Below are 19994 nucleotides of genomic sequence, written 5' to 3' on the forward strand. Positions count from 1 at the left end.
AAAGATTTTAATAATTTTTTTACCATTTGAAAGTTTTGAAAAATAAGGAAATTTGTAAATTTCAACTGAAAAAATCTGATGTTTTTTCAAATTTTGTCAAATTTCCTGACTTTTCCTGATATTTTTTCAAAAAAACCCATTTTTCCTGACTTTTGTTATTTTTTTAGTTTTTCCTGACTTTAATGACTTTGCGGCAACCCTGCCATAATCTTGTTATAAAACGTCTTCAACAAAAATTAAAATATATTAACGAATAATGTGTATAGGTGTATATTTTTGTTAAAAAGTTTTTCTAATAACAGAGCTTCCATGCAATATTGGAAAGTAAAACTTCTATGTTGTTATTTAAAGTCATGTTTGAAAAATTTTAATACAAAGAACAGCCAATTTTAGGTGCTACTTGCTGCTGTATAAAGTGTTAAATCGACAATGCGAGCTGTTTAGTCAACTTGTGTCTTGTGGGTTAAGCTAGTTAAATATTTTTTCAACACAAAGGTTCTATCTGAATTGAAAAGTGTGAGAAGTACAAAAAATCCTGTGTTTTCCTGAAATCCGTATAATTTTCTCAATTTTATTGAAGCCTTGCTGCACTTTTTAAAATTGAGCTTTTTTCTAGAATTCTCTAATTTAGTTGTATAGAATACAGGATAAAATTAAGAAAAATATAATGAACGCAGGACTCAGGGTGATCACTGGTTTTTTGTAAAACAATTTAAGGTTTACTTATTTTATTCTATGTTTTTTTAATTACAAGTTTTTCTTTTCCATCAGAAAATAAAACTCAAGTGAAAAAGGAATTTTTCAGTTTTCTGAAGAAATAAAAATCATCTTGAATATATTTAAAACCTTTAAAATAATTTGCACCTTCGGCACAGATATTTTTTAACCAGTATGCGTTGTGCTAAGTAGAATGCATATAATTTATTTTAGTCCAGGAAAATATTTGAGGTAAAAAAGTATTCAAGTATTTGCATCATCAGTCTTATCTATTTTATAACTTAATTTTTACAGGTGCGCAGTCGTTAGGCTAAATTACATTGATCAATCTAAATCAGGGCTTTGACTTAAAATAACTAAATTACATCAAATTATTAGCAGTAATTGCAGTAAAGCATAGCAATATCAGTTTTGTCAATATGTAACCTACAGATTGATCTCAATAGCCGATTTTGAAAAAACATAGATCCTTATTTTATTATTCTTTTTTAGGCGTCTTTACAGTATAAATATACTTTACTTAGCTATAAACTCTGAAAAATTTGTAACTTTTTTTTATATATAGTAGCTATTCCTCATCTAATTTTAGTTTAATTATTTTATACATATAAATTTTTGAAAATTTTAAGTTTTAGTACGATTTTTGTTGTATATAAATATTTGAGTCAACTATAATTTAATGATATTTATTCAAAATTTTTAACTTTTTTTCAAGTGTTAAATTCCATGTTTATTTCAGTCTAAGTTTTCAAAATTCAGGTTTTTGGTAAAATAGCAACCCTGAAGAAAACATAAGTTTAATTTAGATGGAATATCAGGGCTTGTGTTTAGTACTAGTAACAAACTATTTTTATGACCACAGTCAACTTAATACCTTTTAAAGCTGTTGTTTTTGGAACACAAATTAAGTACTAAGTTCATTGAAAGTTACTAGTTCTAAAAAAATGTTTTTTCAATGACCGTATCAATAGTAAGTTAATCAAAAATAACAGATTTAGTTTATTTTGTTGATAAACTCTAACCAATTTTGTACATACTGATGTTTGAACCTTTTTATACAATTATTCAAAAACACAGTCGATTTTTGAAAACCGACTTATCTGTAATAAAGTAATCTTAAATTTTCTTTAAGTTATTAAGGCTAACAAAATTGAATTAGTGCAAACTGACCATATTTAGGTCTCAATCCAAGTATCCTTCTGTAAAATGCATTACCCCAGTCTTCCTTGTGGTGGTCAATCTTCGAAACACGACCAACAACTGCTACACAATTAGAATTGACATTGATATCTCTTCCAGAAGGCATCTGGTACATTTTTTAAAACTTTTATTTATCTGTTTGACATATTAAAACTCAATTAGCATAAAACTGCTTTAAAATCACAATTTAAATAAAACTGTGCAATAGTTTATACTGATATATACTGCTTAAAAATAAAAGTCTTTTTATTATTTTTTGATCTTTTTTTCAATATCATATTCATAAAATTAAACTACTTTAAGGACATAGGGGGCTCACAAATTTTTGTTTTTACAAAAGTTAACATTGGCTCTTTTTCCAAAGCTTAAAGTATATACTATAAGATTCTCTTTATAGAACAAAAAAAGTCATTTAACTTTTGAGATATACAAAGTTTTATAAAAAAATATCCAATACCACCGTATAGAACCAAAAATTTTTAAGGCCGTTTTCTCGGAATTTTGAAAAATTTACTAAAAATGTATCTCCTTCTTCATTTCTAAAGCAATTTACTCTCATATTTTCAGGAAATGTACTTTTTAATATTACAAAAAACTTATAGGTCGATGATTTTGGAAAATAAATATTGAAAAAAATTATAAAGCAAAATTAAAAAAAAAAATTTCTTTGTTAATCTTGTATATTTTTTTTTTTAATTTAAAAAAATCTGCTTTCTACAAGATGTTTAAAATTTATTAAAAGTTATAAAACAATTAGTCAAAAACTGAAGAGGAAATAGATTTTTAGTGAAAGATTTTTAGTCTATTTTTGCTTTTTTAGTTTGCGCCTCCAATCTAACACTCTAACTTTGGTCGCTTATATCTCAAAATTTAATTCGAATTTTAACTAGTGGTAAAAAGTTACAATGTAGCTCATCTACTTATGTAAAAAAATAAAACTAAATTTGAAAAAAATTAGTGTTAAACCCCCTTTCTATGCCCTTTAATACAAGTAGATAACATAAAGGCTTAACTAAAAAATAGTTTAAGGGCACCATATCAATAGTTAAATTAGCATATAAAATATAAAACCTCCCACAGTTAAAAAAAACTCAGTTTGACCAATATTAGACAATGCTTTTAAAAAATCAGTTTACCTTTTAAATTAATTAATGTTTTATTAATCACTGAATTATTTTAAGTTCATGTAATATTTTGAATTAAAAACAAACTTTCACAACAGTTCTTTCTTCAATGTGACGCTGAATCACGCAGCTGTTTCCTGCGCTCCTTGCAATTTGCGCTCCCTTACCAGGGTAAAACTCGAATGAGCAAACTTGTGTGCCACTTGGTAGCAACTTGATTGGGACCGCATCACCGCATTTGTACTGAGCTGAAATCAAACATATTGAACAATATAGAAAAGTATTACAAGTTTTTGATGTCTTTATAAACTGTATAAAGATAAAAGCAAATCTATGAAGCTTTATTTTTAAACAAAGTAATTTCAAGTAAGGTATTTTTTTGAAGCTAGATTCAATTACATGTATAAAACAAATTAAGGTGGAAATATCTTTCAAACGGATACAAGCTTATGCACTTGAAAATATTTCTGTCAAACTCTACAAAAAATAGTTGAGAATTTATGTTAGAATAAAAAATAAATTTTTGTATAACAATTACAAATAATTAAATACAAATAATAAAATAACAGTAATAAATAATAATAAAATATTATAGTGTTGCTTGATTTACTTAATGTGCTTTTTAGGTTGTTTTTTTAATAACAAATAAATCAATTGACTGTTTAACACTTAATCTAAAATATGCTTACAAAATTTGCTAAGCAACTAAATATAAAAAGGTTTTTTTTAATATAACCGCTAGTAATAATTCTATACTAATTTGTAATATTATTAATCTAAAGTTCAATGTTTGTTTAAAGCTTTTACATTTTAGTGACTACAAGACAAATAAATTGTGATTTTCATATATTTCAAATACTTTATTTAAATAAAATTTTGACTTACAGTTAAGTCTTCTCTAATTGATTTGCAGCCAAAGCAGAATTTAAAAAAATTACAATTAATTTACTATCAAAATAAATTTCTTTATGACAATTTTTATCAATTATGTATAAATTATAACATTTAAACACAATATTATAAATTTATTACTTATTACAAAACATTTATAGTTTTAAATTATGTAAGTATTTCTTAATTTTATATACGACCTATTATTTTGATTTCAAAAAAAAGATAAAAATGTTTAGTAATTAGTTTCTTTGAAAGAATTTCAAACAACAAACAAATGTTTAACCTGCAGGATTGAATTTAGCAGAGTTTACAATAAAGTCTCCAACTTTCATTTCAGCAGTTGCAAGAACCCACCTCTGTTTTAGTGGGCCAACAACAAGTGCAATGTTTCCTGATCTATTGTCATCTTCTATTATTTTCAACACCTAAACAACAATCAGTATAATATTTTTACTAAACTTTTTATTAGTTATATATAAACATATTTCCAGTCTTGAATTATCTTTAATAAACTTTGTAGAGCTTATTTTTTTTTCAAAATATAATTTAAATAGTTTTTCAAAGTTTTTATAAATTATAACAAAGGAATAAGTTATTATTGATACTAACAAGTAATATATTTAATAAAATTAAGTAAAAAGTTTTACAAATAGGCCCATTTTGAATTATTCAAATTGATATCTTGTTAAATTTAAAAACATAAAAAATAAATTAATATAAGAAGTTTTTAGCAATGTTATTCTGAAGAGAGCTAAACGAAATTAATTAATAAACTTTTTTCGAAAATGAGTGAGTTATGTTTAAACTTTTTAATTAAACATTTATATTCTAAAAAACATATAACTTTGGAAAACAAATGCAAACTATTTTTTACTGTTTCAAATTTTTATGCATAAGTACCAAGAACAACTTTTTTTTTATATATAATGATTTATACACTTGAATAGCTTTTGTTTTGAAACCTTAATAAATATAACAACTACAAATTACAAATAAATATTTAAAGTTTTTTTATCCAATAAGTAGATATCAATACTATTATAACAAATTTTGTAACCAAAAATAATATCTACTAGTACATACTATAAATATAATATAATACTCTATTTATTAATTACAATATTTTCCCACTGTCCTATTAATGCTTAACAAACTTTTTCTTCATAATGAACTTCATTTAAAACGTCCTCATGAGTTAATCTTTTATGGTCCACCCAATACCAATCTCTACGTTTCCCCCCACCATGTCTAGAATTCCAAACTCTACCAGGCACAATTTTACCTTGACATTTTTTGAATAATTAAAAACTAATTTTATTTACTTGCTTGTTGTAAATTATTCATTGAAGGTAATTTAACTATAATTAAGAATATTCCAAACTTACTTCTTTTAGTTTAAACATACATATTCATACTGTGGGTCTGTTGGAAAGTTAATCTTAAAAACCTACAATTTTAGACAATTATTTTATTTTGTCTTAATAATAAAACTATTTAAAAAACACAGTTAGTAGAAGTACCTAGCTTTATGTTTTAAATAAATCGAAATACAGAGAGTCAGTCTAAAATTTTATTGAAAAATTGTTTACAAAAATATGTTAAAGTTGTTTTACAAAAAAAAAAAACACTGTTATCAAATAATTGCATGAACAACACAAATGATTATATCGCCCCTTTTTAAATTATAATTTTGTTCATATGAAACAATCTCAAAATAGATTTTTGATATCCAAAGAATGGGTGACCTGAAAACAGTTTTCTTTTTACCAGTATAGTACCACAGTTTATGACTTTAACTAAGTCAACTTTTTTTAAAAACATATTTTAATATATAATTTTTTCCAATTAGCTTTTATAAGAATAATAAGATTATGTTAAACTTAAGCATTATTTGTTTAAATAATCTATTATAATGAAAATGTGTAAAGTTTGTTTTTAAAACTGTTGAAACTTTTGCATAAGTCAAACTTTAAAAATTAATACAATACTTATTACATTAACTTATATACAATAGTTTTAGTTATGGTTTCAAACTTAAATTAAAATTTTGCATCTGAATTTAAGCAAACTTATCTTTAGAAATATAATGTTAAGCAAGTAAATATAAAAATTAATCAAAGGTTCTTTTCTTTGTAAAGTTTCAAACCTTCAGTATTTATGTTAGGCAATCTACCAGCAGTCCTCCAAACTTTGAGAGGTTTAATTGTGTATTCTGGTTCTTCCCATAGTTTAACTAGCTTGTGACCATACCTACCAGAAACTTTGTTCAAATTTGATGTAGTAGAAAGATCTTTGTTCTGAAAATTTACGGATGCACTACACAAGACATTGTCAAAAATATTTTTTGTACTTGCCTTCAAATTACAGTTTACTACAGTTTTAAGTAATCTGTTCATATTATCTGTAAAAAAATTATACCAGGTTAATGTATAAAGTTTTTTCATAAAAACTATAAAATCTTGTTTTTAATTCCACATCTTAACTTTTGTTCATTAAGGTAATTAAATTACTTAAAACAAAACTATATTCATTTTTGTAAAATAATATTGAGTAATTCTATTTTTTAAACAAATATCATTCTCTATAACTTTCTAAATATAAAATTTTATAAACTGTATTGCATGTGAACAAACTTCTAAGATTAAAAAAATTACAGGATGTGTTTTATTTATAGCTTTATATTTTACAGATTATCAAAATTCCACAAGTTATAATATATACAATCTTGGAACTTAAGCTTTGATGATAAACTTTAGGTTAAGTAGTTAAGGGATAAAACAATAAAAAATATTATTCTAAAATCTAAATCAGTATTTTTAACATCTACAAAAGCTAATACATTAGTAAACCAAGAAAAATACTTTATTTGACTGAACAAATTTGTTAGTATATTTATTTCTAAAACATTTTATTTGTTTAAATTTCTATATTAATATAACATGTTGAAACTTATTCTTTAATATTAAAAGTGTTTGAGAGCTTACAATATGGACTTTATACCCATTAAAAAAATTAGAAGAATTTGATATTTAGAAAAATATTAAAAAAAACATATTATACAGTAATCTTCCTTTATTCTACCAATATATGTTTCTGTGTGTTAACAGATTAACACACTTCAACTGGGTTCTGTAAGAAAATAAATACTGTAATGAAAGAATAGAACCTAAAGTAGGTGTCTATATGTGTTTATTAAAATTTAAATATTTTCTACAGATTTTTGAGGTTAATAGGTAAAATACTTAATGTTAAATCCAACTGTTATAAAACTATATAATATTATAATTATTAAGTCTTAATTAAGTAAAGTAAACTAAAATACACAACAAAACAACAAATCATAGTATAAACCACTTGCATGAATGGAAAGGTAAATGGTTTATATTATGATTTGTTGTTTTGTTGTGTATTTTAGTTTACTTTATATACTTTACTTAATTTATACTTAATAATTTAAAATATTACATAGTTTTATAACAGTCGGATTTAACATAAAGTATTTAACCTACTATTAACCTCTAAAAATCTGTAAAAATAATTTAAATTATAATGAACACATATATACACCTACTTTCGCTTCTATTCTTTCATTACAGTATTTACTTTTTACAGAACCCAGTTGAAGTGTGTTAATCCGTTAACACACAGAAACATATGTTGGTACAACAAAGGAAGATTACTGTATAATTTGTTTTAATTATACTCCAGTGAACTTGTTTCACTAGGATCTTTTGTTAAAAAACACTTAAATTTATATATGAATAGAAAAATGTTTTATATAATTTCTTTTTTTTTTTTTGGAATAAGCAAAAAGAAACATAATATTTACTAAAGGGTTACCCTTTTTGGAGCAAAAAATTCTATCTGAGTGACAAAAAACTAGCCTAAGCAACATTAAATTAGCCTTAGTTTGTGAGTAATTGTAAAAAAAAAGTATTAAGAGTCAAAAACTGCACAAGTTTTCTTTAAGAACATCATTTTAGAACATAGTTACATTTTTATATTATTACTAAGCTAATAGTAGTCAGTTTCCTACTTTCTAAGGCAAAAAATTGTTTGAATTACATCAATCTAGCCTGAGTTGGCTTGAGTATATAAGAAAATTTAAAAATTAATGATATAACTGAAAAAAATACTGCTTATCAAACTTAAATACCTAAAAAATCAAATGATAACAAAAGGACTTAGTAAAAACATATTTTATAACAGGGTTTGCCAAAACTGGCAATAGATAATAAGGGAAGGAGGGAGAGAGATAAACTAGAAAACAAGAGTAGACAAGACATTAAAAGGTATCCGTGATGTGCGACTCAATAACCAAAAGAGTTTTTTCGTGCACCAGGACCGAATGTTTTGAGGTCTTTTTTCTGTTCAATAAACTATAATAATGTTAATAAACCTGCGATACTTAATAAAGCTTTGAAATTTTTTGTAAGGCAATTGTGAAAACCATTTTGGGACACTCTAGTTTATAAAAAAATACTTGAATTCAACAGAGTTGCCACTATTTGAGTCAAAAAAACTATCCTGAGTGACCTTTAACTATCCTGAATCATCTTGAGTTTTTATAAATCCCTAAAAAATATTTTTTTAAATAGAAGATCTAGTCACAATGCTTTTAAAAATTTAAATAAGGATTAAAAAATATATAAAAATCAAGTTGTTGAAGAAAACATGTAAAATTAAATAACCAGTATTTATTAAAGCCATCATCAACAAAGTTAAGATGCTTCACACCATCAGTAATAAATATTTAACTTCAATGCTCTATCAACAACAACAACAATAACAACAGCATCCGAGACAATCTACAACTAGTTTCTTCTTGGTTAGGACTCATCAGGCAGGCATAGTTGTGAGAAAGCATTTTTTGAACTTAACCCACAAACGGTTGCTTCAGTACTTTGTACATAAGTCAACTTGGTAAGAACTCAAAAGCAGTTTCTCACGACTAAGCCTGCCTGATGAGTACTTACAAGGACGAAACCGGTCCTAAGTTATCTTGGATGGTTTTGTTGTTGATCGTGTGGTGAAGTTTACTAATATAAAAAAAAACAAATATCAAAATTGGATCAATAAATTTCTTTCAAGATCTAAATAGAGGTGTGCAAATTAAATATTTTATTCACGACCGGTTTTGGTGGCAAAAAATTGCAACCTCTTCAAGCAAAATAAAATATTAAGCTGATTATTCAAGATCTAAAAAAACTTGTTCTTAAATTAAAAAAAAATCTTAATACTCTGAGTTTTTATAAAAACACAAAATTAAAAAATTATAATATCCTGAGTTACCTAAAGATTTTCAAAAATTTCAAGATACTGTGAGTGTCCTGAGTATTTGGCAACCATAAGAAAAATATATATTGTAGCAATTTTCAAAATAAAAGTAAATATTAATTTAATTACTGAAAAGATAAAGATGAAATGGAAATGAAAAATAAATAGTTTATTGAACATTAATAAAAGTTCCAAAAAAGTTTGGTCTACTAAGGAACTTGTGTACGAAAAAACTTTTGGTTATTCAGTCATACTCCATAGATAATGTTTAATGTCTTTTTCAGGACATAAACATAGAGGAAAAAATATATAATAAACATTTTAATAACAGGATTGTTTGTTAGTAAGTTAAGATTAGATATAAAAAGTTTAAGAATGATTGCTTAAAAGCTACAGTAAAAAATATTTTTTTAATGAAATAGCCTTTTTTTTCATCTTTTTATAAAGAACCTATTGAACACTCTGACTTAGTACCCTTGTGTTTAAAAACTTTTTTTTCATGGTGAAATTTGTTTTTTTAGTGTTGAGATTTTAAGCTTATAAGTCTTGGCAAGAGACTGTTACCAATGGATTTTTTTTTGGATAAAATAGATAATTTTTTATTGATTAGTTTAATGTTATTTTTTTAAGTGGCAGGTAGATTTAAATGTGATGTAGCTTGTTTACTTGACCATCAAAATACATTAATTGTTGTAGAAGGAAGACTGACATGATGTTTATCTAATATAAAAAATAAGCAACTGTCAGCTGGGTTAAAGACATTTGAAATAAGATCAATATGTAAATAAAATGCCTTACCCCCTATGGCTATCACCAAAAATGTTCTAAAGTATGGAAATATAAAGCAATAGTAATTACTAGTTTTTTTTTATTTTTACTAGTTTTTAGGTGAAACTACTCATGATGTAACTTGACTGATTGACTTTTGAAGAGGGTAGAGTAAGTAATGATGTTTATTATTTTATGAATAAATAGTTAACTAGCTAACACAGAAACAAATTTTAATTTTTGATAAATTTTTACATAAATTTATAATTTTTCATTTATATTCTTTTTTGTGCTGATCGCTGGTTGTCCTGTTGACTGGTTGTCAGCAGATCTGGATTAGTCAAAGTTGTTTTTTTTCTAATTCTTGTATCTAAAATATATTAGTGTGGTTTCATCCTCAATGACAGTGTGATTAGTCAAGAGGGTAGGTTTTTATTATTTGCTACAAGATTTTAAGTGTTATAACTGCTTCAAAAGATAGAGATCCTGAGAATGGGTGTATAAACTTAATATTTTTCAGTTTTTTTTTTTGTTTGTTTTTTTTTTTGATATCAATTTTTAGTTTTTCATTTATGTTAAGTTTAATTAATTCATTTAAGGTACATTTTTTCAGAGTAGTTAATAAGTCTTTTTTTTTTTTAGTTTAGATGTTCAGTAGTAGGAGTGATTATATTTGATGTACTTTAAACAAACTGTAACAATGCTATATAATATTTTTTTATCTTTTAAAACTGAATTGTATGCAAATAAATAAAAAACAAAAATAAATATTTAGTAATTTTAAATTTTCAACTACCTACAAGCACATATACTAAAAATTTATAGACACTATTTAAAAATACATTGTGCTTTACAGTATTATGATTATACTTTCTATGTGTTATATCTTTCTCCGCACCAATCTATTGACCTTAGTTTTGAGCATTTTTATTTCTATATGAATATGTCAGTTAATTTGCAACAGCTAATTCTTAAATCTCTTTTTGAGATTTATTACTATCATATTGTTCCAGCAGCTGACTGATGACCAAAAGGTCTTTCTCCACACCGATCCATTGACTTAAGTATTGCAATCTGTTAGGGCTAAGAATATTGATATGTGTTTTATTAGTTTTAAATAAAGCTTAATAAGTAAAAGTATGAAAATGACACATGCATATACCATGATATAATTTGCAAAATATTAGCCTATTTTAGCAGTGAAATTATTCATGCGGAACGTTAGATGCTCAATTTTTCATAATCTTAGCCTAGAAATCTTAGCCCAAACAGATCTCAATGACTTAAGTTGTGAGTGTTCACATTTTTCTTTCTTTTTCTTTCTAGTATCAATACAGGGTTGCCACTCATTTTTTCAAAAATTTTTCCAGATTTTTTAAATTTCTTCCAGGTTTTTAAAAGTACACATTTTTGGGTCTAGTGTAAAGTTAAATTTAAGGTGAGAAACTGTGTTCAATAGTATAAAAATACTGAAAAGATACTGTAAAGCTACTTAAAATGTATTTTTTAATAAGAAAATTTTGGTGATGACAAAATCTTTTTATCTATATGACTATTTTTTTGAGTCAAACCAAAATTTAACTACTGAACATGTTGAAATTCTTAAAAATTCCAGGCTTTTCCAGGTTTTTTGTTCTAAGTTCCAGGTTTTTCAGGTTTTTCAAAATTTTTTAAATTCCAGGTTTTTCCAGTTTTTTTTTTGCCTAAATTGTCAAATTCCATGTTTTTCCAGGATTCCAGGTAAAGTGGCATTTCTGTCAATAAGAACGAAAAGTCTCAGTCTACTGAAAGGCTTTTGGTCTGTTAATCAAATCAGTGATCACATGGTTAGATTGTTGATGTGGTTTTTGTTGTAGCTGATACTTTTTTGGGGATTTGAGCTTCATGATTTTCCCACACTTTTGATTTTGATTTGAGCTTCATGATTTTTATACCTTAAAAAAAATATACTATGTGGTTTTTGGTGTTGAGATTTTAACCTTGTGAGTGTTTGCCAAATGACTGTCACGGAGGATTTTTTCAATAGAGGGTTAGGATTAGTTTTTATTTTGGTTATATAAAAATTTTTTAGTTTATAAACAGATTTAGTTTTATTTTTAATAAAAAGGCATTTTTTCTTGAAAAATTTAAAGATGGGGCAAGTGATGCGCTCAAACTCACTTGCTTGACCTTCAGAAAACGTTTATTTGCAGAGGGGAGAGTAAGTACTGATGTTTTTCTACCATAAAAAAATAGAACTTTATTTTATCAGATTGTAACTTTCAAACAAAACACATTTTAGTTTATTCAAGTTAGGGAAATTTAAAAGAAAAACACTTTATCTTCACAAGGGTTATGGATAAAGATTGAAGATACATTTTACTGATACTACTTTAGTTTACATTAAATTTGTAAAAACTCATAAAATTACATTGTAAATTAAAAAAAAATATTAAAATTTATTGTTTAAAAGTTTTTGATCGTGCAGTTTCTAAGGCAACATTTTTTTTTATTGATTTATCTTAAGGAAACTGTTATATTTTAAAACCTCATTATTAAGTTTAAAAAAAATGAACCAAAAATAATAAAAACATGTAGTTGTTGTTGTAGTTTATGTGTAAATTATTTAACGTTGTATTAAGTATTAAAGATGAATGAAAAACATTGGAAACAAACTAACAACAGCACAAAAATTACTGGAGTTTTTGACCAGCTTGACCGAATTACGCAAAAAACAAAAAATAACTTCGTTTCATCTCCAATTAAAATAATAGAGAACAAAAAACTAATCAACTTTTCAGATTTTATAAAAGATTCTTTAGAAGAAAAAAGCCAGTCAGAAAAGATTTCTAAAAGTTAGTTTAAATTATTAAAAATTAACACACTAAATCTTAAATTCTTAGTAACAAGAAATCAAGAGTGCAAAATTTTAAGTATTATTTTAAAAGAATACTTGATACTTATATACACTAAAATTTTAATTCACCCTTAGTTTACTTTAAATGTTTAATTTAAAAAAAAACAATGCCTTGAAACGGTTTAAGTATTTGTATTTACTATTAAAAAAGTTTATTAGTAATTTATGTGTTTACTTGGAGCATGTAAAAAGAAGTAAACAAATTAAACAAAACTAAAACCTTACAACATAGTTGTGAGAATTATTCAAGACGTTCCTACAGTTTTTTTTTAGTTTTGTTAATTTTGTTTACCTTTATTTTGCATTCTTTGAGTCTTAACTTGAAACTGTAAATAGCTGAAACTGAGGATAAGTAAGTAAGGAACAGTACAATTGCTCTATACTTTAATTTTGATTTATGCTTTAAAATTATATAAGATATTTTTTGATGGACTTAGTGTACAAAGTAGAAATATTTTTAATTGTATATTAAAAATTTTAAATATGAAAATACATTTTGTTAACAATAAAATTTAGACCTTGTGCAGCTGTGTAATCGTATAACTACGTTTGCAAAGAGGGTTTTTATTTACTATATATATAATTACTCTTTCATTTAACGAAAAAGATGTCTTGAATAGAATAAAAAATAGATACATAAAAAAAGTTTAGAAACTATTTTCTAAATAAACTCTACTTATGAACTATAAACTGTTCTTTAAAAGACAATCTAATGGAGCCAAAATAAGACTATATTTCTTTTTATGATTTTACAGTAGGCTTGTAAACGTAATCTTTTGTTAGTTATTTGTTATTGACCGAAAATTATTGTGTATTGCAATTGCACATTTGCTTTTTTTATCAACATCTAACAATGTACGATTGACAGCCTTTGTTAACTGTTTTGTGTTTGGTATAAAAATTCAGTTTTGGTGTTTTTATGATTAAAAGTTACGGTATGGGTGGTCTTTAATAAAGTTTTTACCCGCAATTACTAATATTAATTTTCCAACCCGCGTTGCTTCCCTTTTGCAGGAAGGAGTAAAATGTAATACTGTTTGTCTCTTTTTTTTCTTCGTTTTTTTTGATCTTGGTTTTAGGCTAACTCGTAATGGTATTAATTTGTTATTATAGTTTCGTGGTATGTTGGGTTGTTTCCTTGAATATGCTTTAGTTTTGTAAATCTAAAGTTACACCTTGAAATATGACAACTATTAATACTAATATCAAAGTTAATGTTTTTCAAGGCTTTCCTTTTTTAATTTTTTGTACATGCTTAATCCCAATAGAATGTCTACCACTAAAAACCAAAAAAACTATGAGTCTCTCGTAAAATCATGAAAAAACGGCAAATCCTATGCTAGCTTTACTTGATTATATCTTACAAATCACAATACTAAAGACAAACACAGTTTTTAACATGAAAAACAGTTTAAAAAACATTTGCAACAAAAAAAAAACAAATGCAGCTAAAGATTAAATGCTTAATTTTTTAGCCTTGCATTGTTGTTTATTGAACGAAAAAAAAAAGCTAAAAAATTTTGGCCCAACGACCTGATGCACGAAAAAACATTTCGGTTATCGAATCATACACCAGAACAGTTTAACGTCATATTCAGGTCTTGGACGAATACATACATGTATCTACCTTTTGTGATGTTAAAAAAAACAACTGTTTACTTAATAAATTTGATGACAAAGAAATGTTATATAAGCACTTAGTAACATGAAAACTATTAAGAGTAACAATGATAACTTTTTACACCAAAAAACACGGGTAGGTGTCAGAAATGCACGGAGTTTCACGTTTGCTTAGAGCGTCACTTTTGCACAAATTGATCAAAGTTTAACCAAAAAAGTTCAACTTTAAGTTAAATTATTAAACTATTATCATATTTTTGGAAAATTACATTTTAAAGAAAAAGTTTTAAGATATATAAGCTCTTAATGAGAACACTTAAAGCTCTTTCAAAATAGACGCTCCGCGCATTTTTGACCCGTTGCCACAATACTCAGTGCTTTTTTAATGAATAACCTAGAGCTGGGTTATGAATATTGTGCATAAATAAAGTTTCAATAAAAATATCATTATTAGTTATTTATTAAACGACAAAAAAAGGGCTCAAAATATTTGGTCCTAGGACGTGGTGCACGAAAAAACCTTTCGGTTATCGAGTCGTACACTACGGGTACTTTTTAAAGTCTTGTCCAGGACATTATATTCTACAGGTATTATCAAAAAAAATTATTTCAGATATTTAGTAGCGTGATAAATATCATATGTTTTTGTTAAAAAATCTTTCCAACTCGATTTAGGACAACTGTTGTTAAAACAATTAAACGTAACATGCTGAAATTGTTAAGTTTAGAAATAAATAAAATAAAATGTTAATAAGTTTAACAAAAATAACTTTTTAAGCAGTTTTCTGTTTTTGTGTGTTTATTTAATTATTATTATTATTTTAAATTTTATTTAAAAATTCAAAAGCTAGTTGTTTTAAATAATTATAAACAAAAATCACAATCAATAAAATATATTTTTTAAAGACTTCAAACAAAAAAGTTCCAGAATCGAGCCAACTTAAACATAGTTTTAAATAAAAACTAAAAATAATTTTATATCTTTGCTATTACTGAAGAAAATAATAAAAAGCTTGTAAGAACTATTCACCGGTATAGCTTAACTGTTTCTCAAAATTTTATTATAAATTTTAAATTACAAGTACAAATTTATTAATCTAAGTAAAGTTTTGTTTTTCAAGATTTATTGAAAATTTACATGTTGATATAAAATAAAATAAGTATGAATATAAACCTGTAAACTTTCTGAATTTTCAAATGTATCAGTTTCAAAAGTATATGGTTTTTTATATAAAGTTTTACTTTAAAAAACTCCACATTTTATGTTATTATTAACATTTACAAGAGTAGATTTTAAATTTTAGATAAACACATAAACAGAAGATTGAAAATACCTAACCACTCAAATGAAAGAAGAAAAAAAAAATCTCATATTGAAAAGTCCTTTAAAACTTCAAGATCTAGTTTTAATTTTGGTGAAAATAAAAACAATACTTTAAAAATTAAGCTAAAAAAAGACTTGAAAAAAACACAAACGAAAATCAGTGGGGTTAATTCTAAAACAAAAACATCAAAAACTTTATTCAAAGGACCTTATTCTAAGAGTAAATCTTGTACAAGTCTTATATCTGCTGAAATAAGTTTGTTTTACTGTTTTTAATAAATGTCTAAAATTAAGTGTCCTTTATTAACCTTTTTTAAATATTTTTAATTAAAGCTTATAATCTCGATTCTTTAAAAATAAATGTTGTAAGTATTTTATAAATGTTTTTGTTAAAAATAAACGTTAAACAAGTAAGCATGTTTTACCGTTTTATTTTTGATATATTATATTAACATGATTAAAAAGAATAAACAAGGGCATATCAAAGTTGGTAACGTTGGTTTCCCTTTTGGAGTATTTTTATCTATCAAGCGCTGTTAAATAGTATGGCGACGAAAATCAAATTAGTAATTCATTAGTAGATGAGAGAATCTTATAAATAATGACAATTATTATTTTTTAAATTTTGCTTTAGAGGCATTTATGAGAATGAGTTAAGGAAGTTCTGAAATAAACTTCAATTTACTAAAATATAAAGTTTGAACATGTTACTTTTTATTTCTTTTTATTGTTGTTTTAGAGTAAATAAACGGGCTTAAAATACTATACGCTTTATATTTTTAAGTAGATTGTTTTTTAAAAGTAGTCAATTATGTAAAAACTTTTTTTTAAGACTCAGCAGCGGATAAAAATAAAATTGGTTTCAATTCTAAACCTAAAAATGGAAATCAATTGGTAGCTATAAGTAACGAAATTCTGTTCGACCTTGAGGCTAGGAAACGAATTTATGGAAATAGTTGGAATGCATACCGTTCAAGCAGTTCATCTGAATTAGTTTTTATTGATCATCAAAAAAAGTCTCAGCGGCAATTTATGACAAAATTTGTTAATCAAAAAAGCAAAACTATTGTTAAAAGCAGACGCAAAAATAAAACAGCTACTAAGTCGAAAAATTTCAAGAGAAATAAGGAAACCTCTAACACTGTGAACAATAAAAATGTTTTAGAAAGCAAACTTAAAAAGAAAATTTCATCAAGTATTGTAAACAGCTATTCTATTAAATCACCAAACTATTTTGAAAAACAATTCAGTATACCTAAAAGAACAACCACTCTTAGTCGCATAGCCAACACGAATGATAATTACTTTAATAATTTTTACAATGAATTTGATCAATGTGCCTATCTTAAGAAGCAAGGAATTTTTAAAACACTTCTAAGTACTAAAGGTAAGCATCAAAATGGTCTTACTAAAGACAGGTATAAAAAAAACTTAGGTTATTGCTTAAAGAGCAACAGTGCTTGTGATAAAACTGAAGTAAGCTGCAAAACGGCTTCTGAAAACTTTAGTAATTTCACTGAAAATTCTACTTCGGTTGAACCATCTTTTTATACAACTTCTAAGACATCAAAATGTATTCAGGAAAATAACTTTGTTAAAGCAATAACAAGCAATTCTTTACTAGAACAAAAGCCATATTATTCGAGTAAAAGATTTAACTCTGTAGAATGCAAACCTGATAAAAAAGAAAAAAACATTGAAAATATATCACAATACAGTTTTCACAAGCCATTTGAAGGATTAAGTTTAATAATGGGAGATAAAATTACAAGTGTGTTTGATTTAACAAAAAATGTGGTTTCAAAAAAAATTTCTGATCTCTTTGGTATTTTTAGTAGCTATAATGAGCTACAACAAAACTTAACTGACAACACAAAGTACAATGAGAAGGTAGTAGACAATTTTGATCAAGATATTGATGAAAACTCTTTGAGTGACATTGACTCTTACTCTTTCGATCCACTTTCATTTGACTTCAACAAATCTGTAAAGACTCGTATAACTCCAAGCCTGCAGCTTCCTACGTTGACTGAGAGAACTTATATTAAAAATATACTAATTAACAAAAAAAGTTAAAGCTTTTTTAACTAAAATAAAACTTGATTGATTCAAACGTTTTAAATTTATATTTGTTATACGGACCTAATTTACTGGGTACTTTTTTTTTTAAAGTAAAACAATCAAAACAATTTAAATAAAAAGTACAACATATAAAAAAAATATCAAACAACTTAAATTATGACTAGTTTATTCAGAATGTTTTGTTATTAAATATGCAAATAATTAAAAAAACTTATTAAAAAATTGTTTAATATTTAATTATGTTTCATTAAAGGCTTACAAAAGCGATACTTGATTTACTTAATATGAATCTAAATAAAGAAAACAACCAAATTATATACTTTATTATAGTGCAAACAGCTCTAGTCTTGAGTTTAGATTAGGGGAGGATAATGTACGACCCGCGGGCTTGATCTAACCCGATAAAAAAATAATTCTCAAAGCCCTCGACGTATTTTTTTATGTTGAAAATATAATGTGCAAATCAGTTGAAATTCTGCTTTTTAAAATAGCACATTTTTAAATGTCTTTTATATTTGATTATAAAGCAAAGTAGTACTAATAAAACGATTTATTCAATACATCTTCACTTTTATATATATTTTCTTAAGCTAAAAGTACACTTTTCCTAAATTACGTGGCCTACTAAGAATTTTATTAGCAAGATCGGCACGTAAAATATTTTTCCAAGTACGTCTCAACTGCAAACTAAAATATTTTCCCACCCCTAGTTTAGTAACTTAAAAAAAACTACTAATACATACAGTATATAAATTTGTCGTGCATAAATAAAAAATGAAAGTAATTTCGCTTTTCAGGTCTTAAATGCAAATGATAAAAAACAAAACATTCTATTTAATTTTTTTTATTAGTTAATTTAATTTTATATAAGTTCTTCTATATAAAAAATTTAAAGAAGTTATATATTTGTTTCACCACTAAGTCTTTAAACAAAAATGGACTGATTTTTCTAGAGACAAATTCTTGATTCAACTTATTTTTAAAATTTTAAGGTATAAAATATGATTAAGTATTTACTTATAATTGTGGATTGTTGAACTTGTTAACTTTTAATATGTTTTTTGCAAAGCTTTTGTAAACTTTGATGTTTAAAAAAACAATCAAAAAAGTTTTAACTAAGTTTGAAAGTTATAGTCTTTTTTGCATAATCTAAATCTACAACTATTTTAGCATTGATTTTGAAATAAAAACTTTATATATGCAAACTATTCTTTAATACTTTTAATTAAATATTCGCCTAAACTAAAGAAATATTTAGTATAAAAGAGTTGTATAGTAGCTTTTTAAAAGAGCTCGGTTATAACTTAATGAAAGTATACCACTTTCAGATTAATATGATTCTATCTAGACTAGGGGCGTCGCGTGGATGTTGAACTGCCGCAATTGCACTACCTTTAAATTTAATTAAAAAAATAATTATCTTTAACGTTTTGTTTATTTTTAGAAAAAATGTCTTGTAAAACTCAAATTTAGAAAACGACCATATTTCTTGTTACACTTTCCTGGACATGACATTAAACTGTTCTGGTGTACGACTCGATAACTAAAAGGTTTTTTCGTGCACCAGGTCCTTGGACCAAAATTTTTAAGTGTATTTTTGTCGTACAATAAACAATTCTTAGTTGCCTGCCACAAATGCAAAATTTCTTCAAGAAAATCTTGCGGTAAGTAAGCTAAGTTGAAAATCCCCTAAAACAGTACAGGATTAAGTATCATTCCACAAGCTATTGTAAACAAAAAATGAAAACAAAGCTAAGCAGAGCAGAGGCGACTTAAGTAGAGGCAACTTGAGTAGAGGCGACTTTTGCACGGGCAACTCAAGCTGAGGCGACTCGAGTAGGGGTAACTCAAGCAGAGGTATCTCAAGCAGAGGTATCTCGAGCAGAGGCAACTCGAGCACGGGCAATTTGAGCACGGGCAACTCGGCAATATTTTTTTGTAATTTTCTGCATCACCTAAGAAAAACGCTACGCAACGCCACTAATTTAGACCAAAACCAATTTAAAGTTTTAATTGAAAAGTTGTACATTTCAGACTTGCACAACCTACTAAGTTACGTCTAAGAACAACTGACTCTAATTATCTACTTGAA

General features: G+C 25.6%; 1 protein-coding gene across 1 annotated transcript; it reads right to left on the bottom strand.

The window, feature by feature from the left end:
* Positions 1–1887: 1887 nt before the first annotated feature.
* Positions 1888–6331, bottom strand: LOC145848918 (large ribosomal subunit protein uL2m-like; the record flags this gene model as incomplete). The annotated part of the gene is made up of 5 exons (XM_082954103.1): positions 6082–6331; positions 5090–5217; positions 4219–4360; positions 3129–3289; positions 1888–2023 (listed from the first exon to the last, which is right to left on the bottom strand). Coding segments are annotated over exons 1-5 (817 nt in total), but the record flags the coding sequence as incomplete, so codon positions are not given.
* Between the last annotated feature and the right edge of the window lie 13663 nt (positions 6332–19994).

Source organism: Thalia democratica, unplaced genomic scaffold, assembly GCF_965202585.1.
Source record: "Thalia democratica unplaced genomic scaffold, ktThaDemo2.hap1.1 HAP1_SCAFFOLD_1843, whole genome shotgun sequence".
Lineage (NCBI taxonomy): Eukaryota > Metazoa > Chordata > Thaliacea > Salpida > Salpidae > Thalia > Thalia democratica.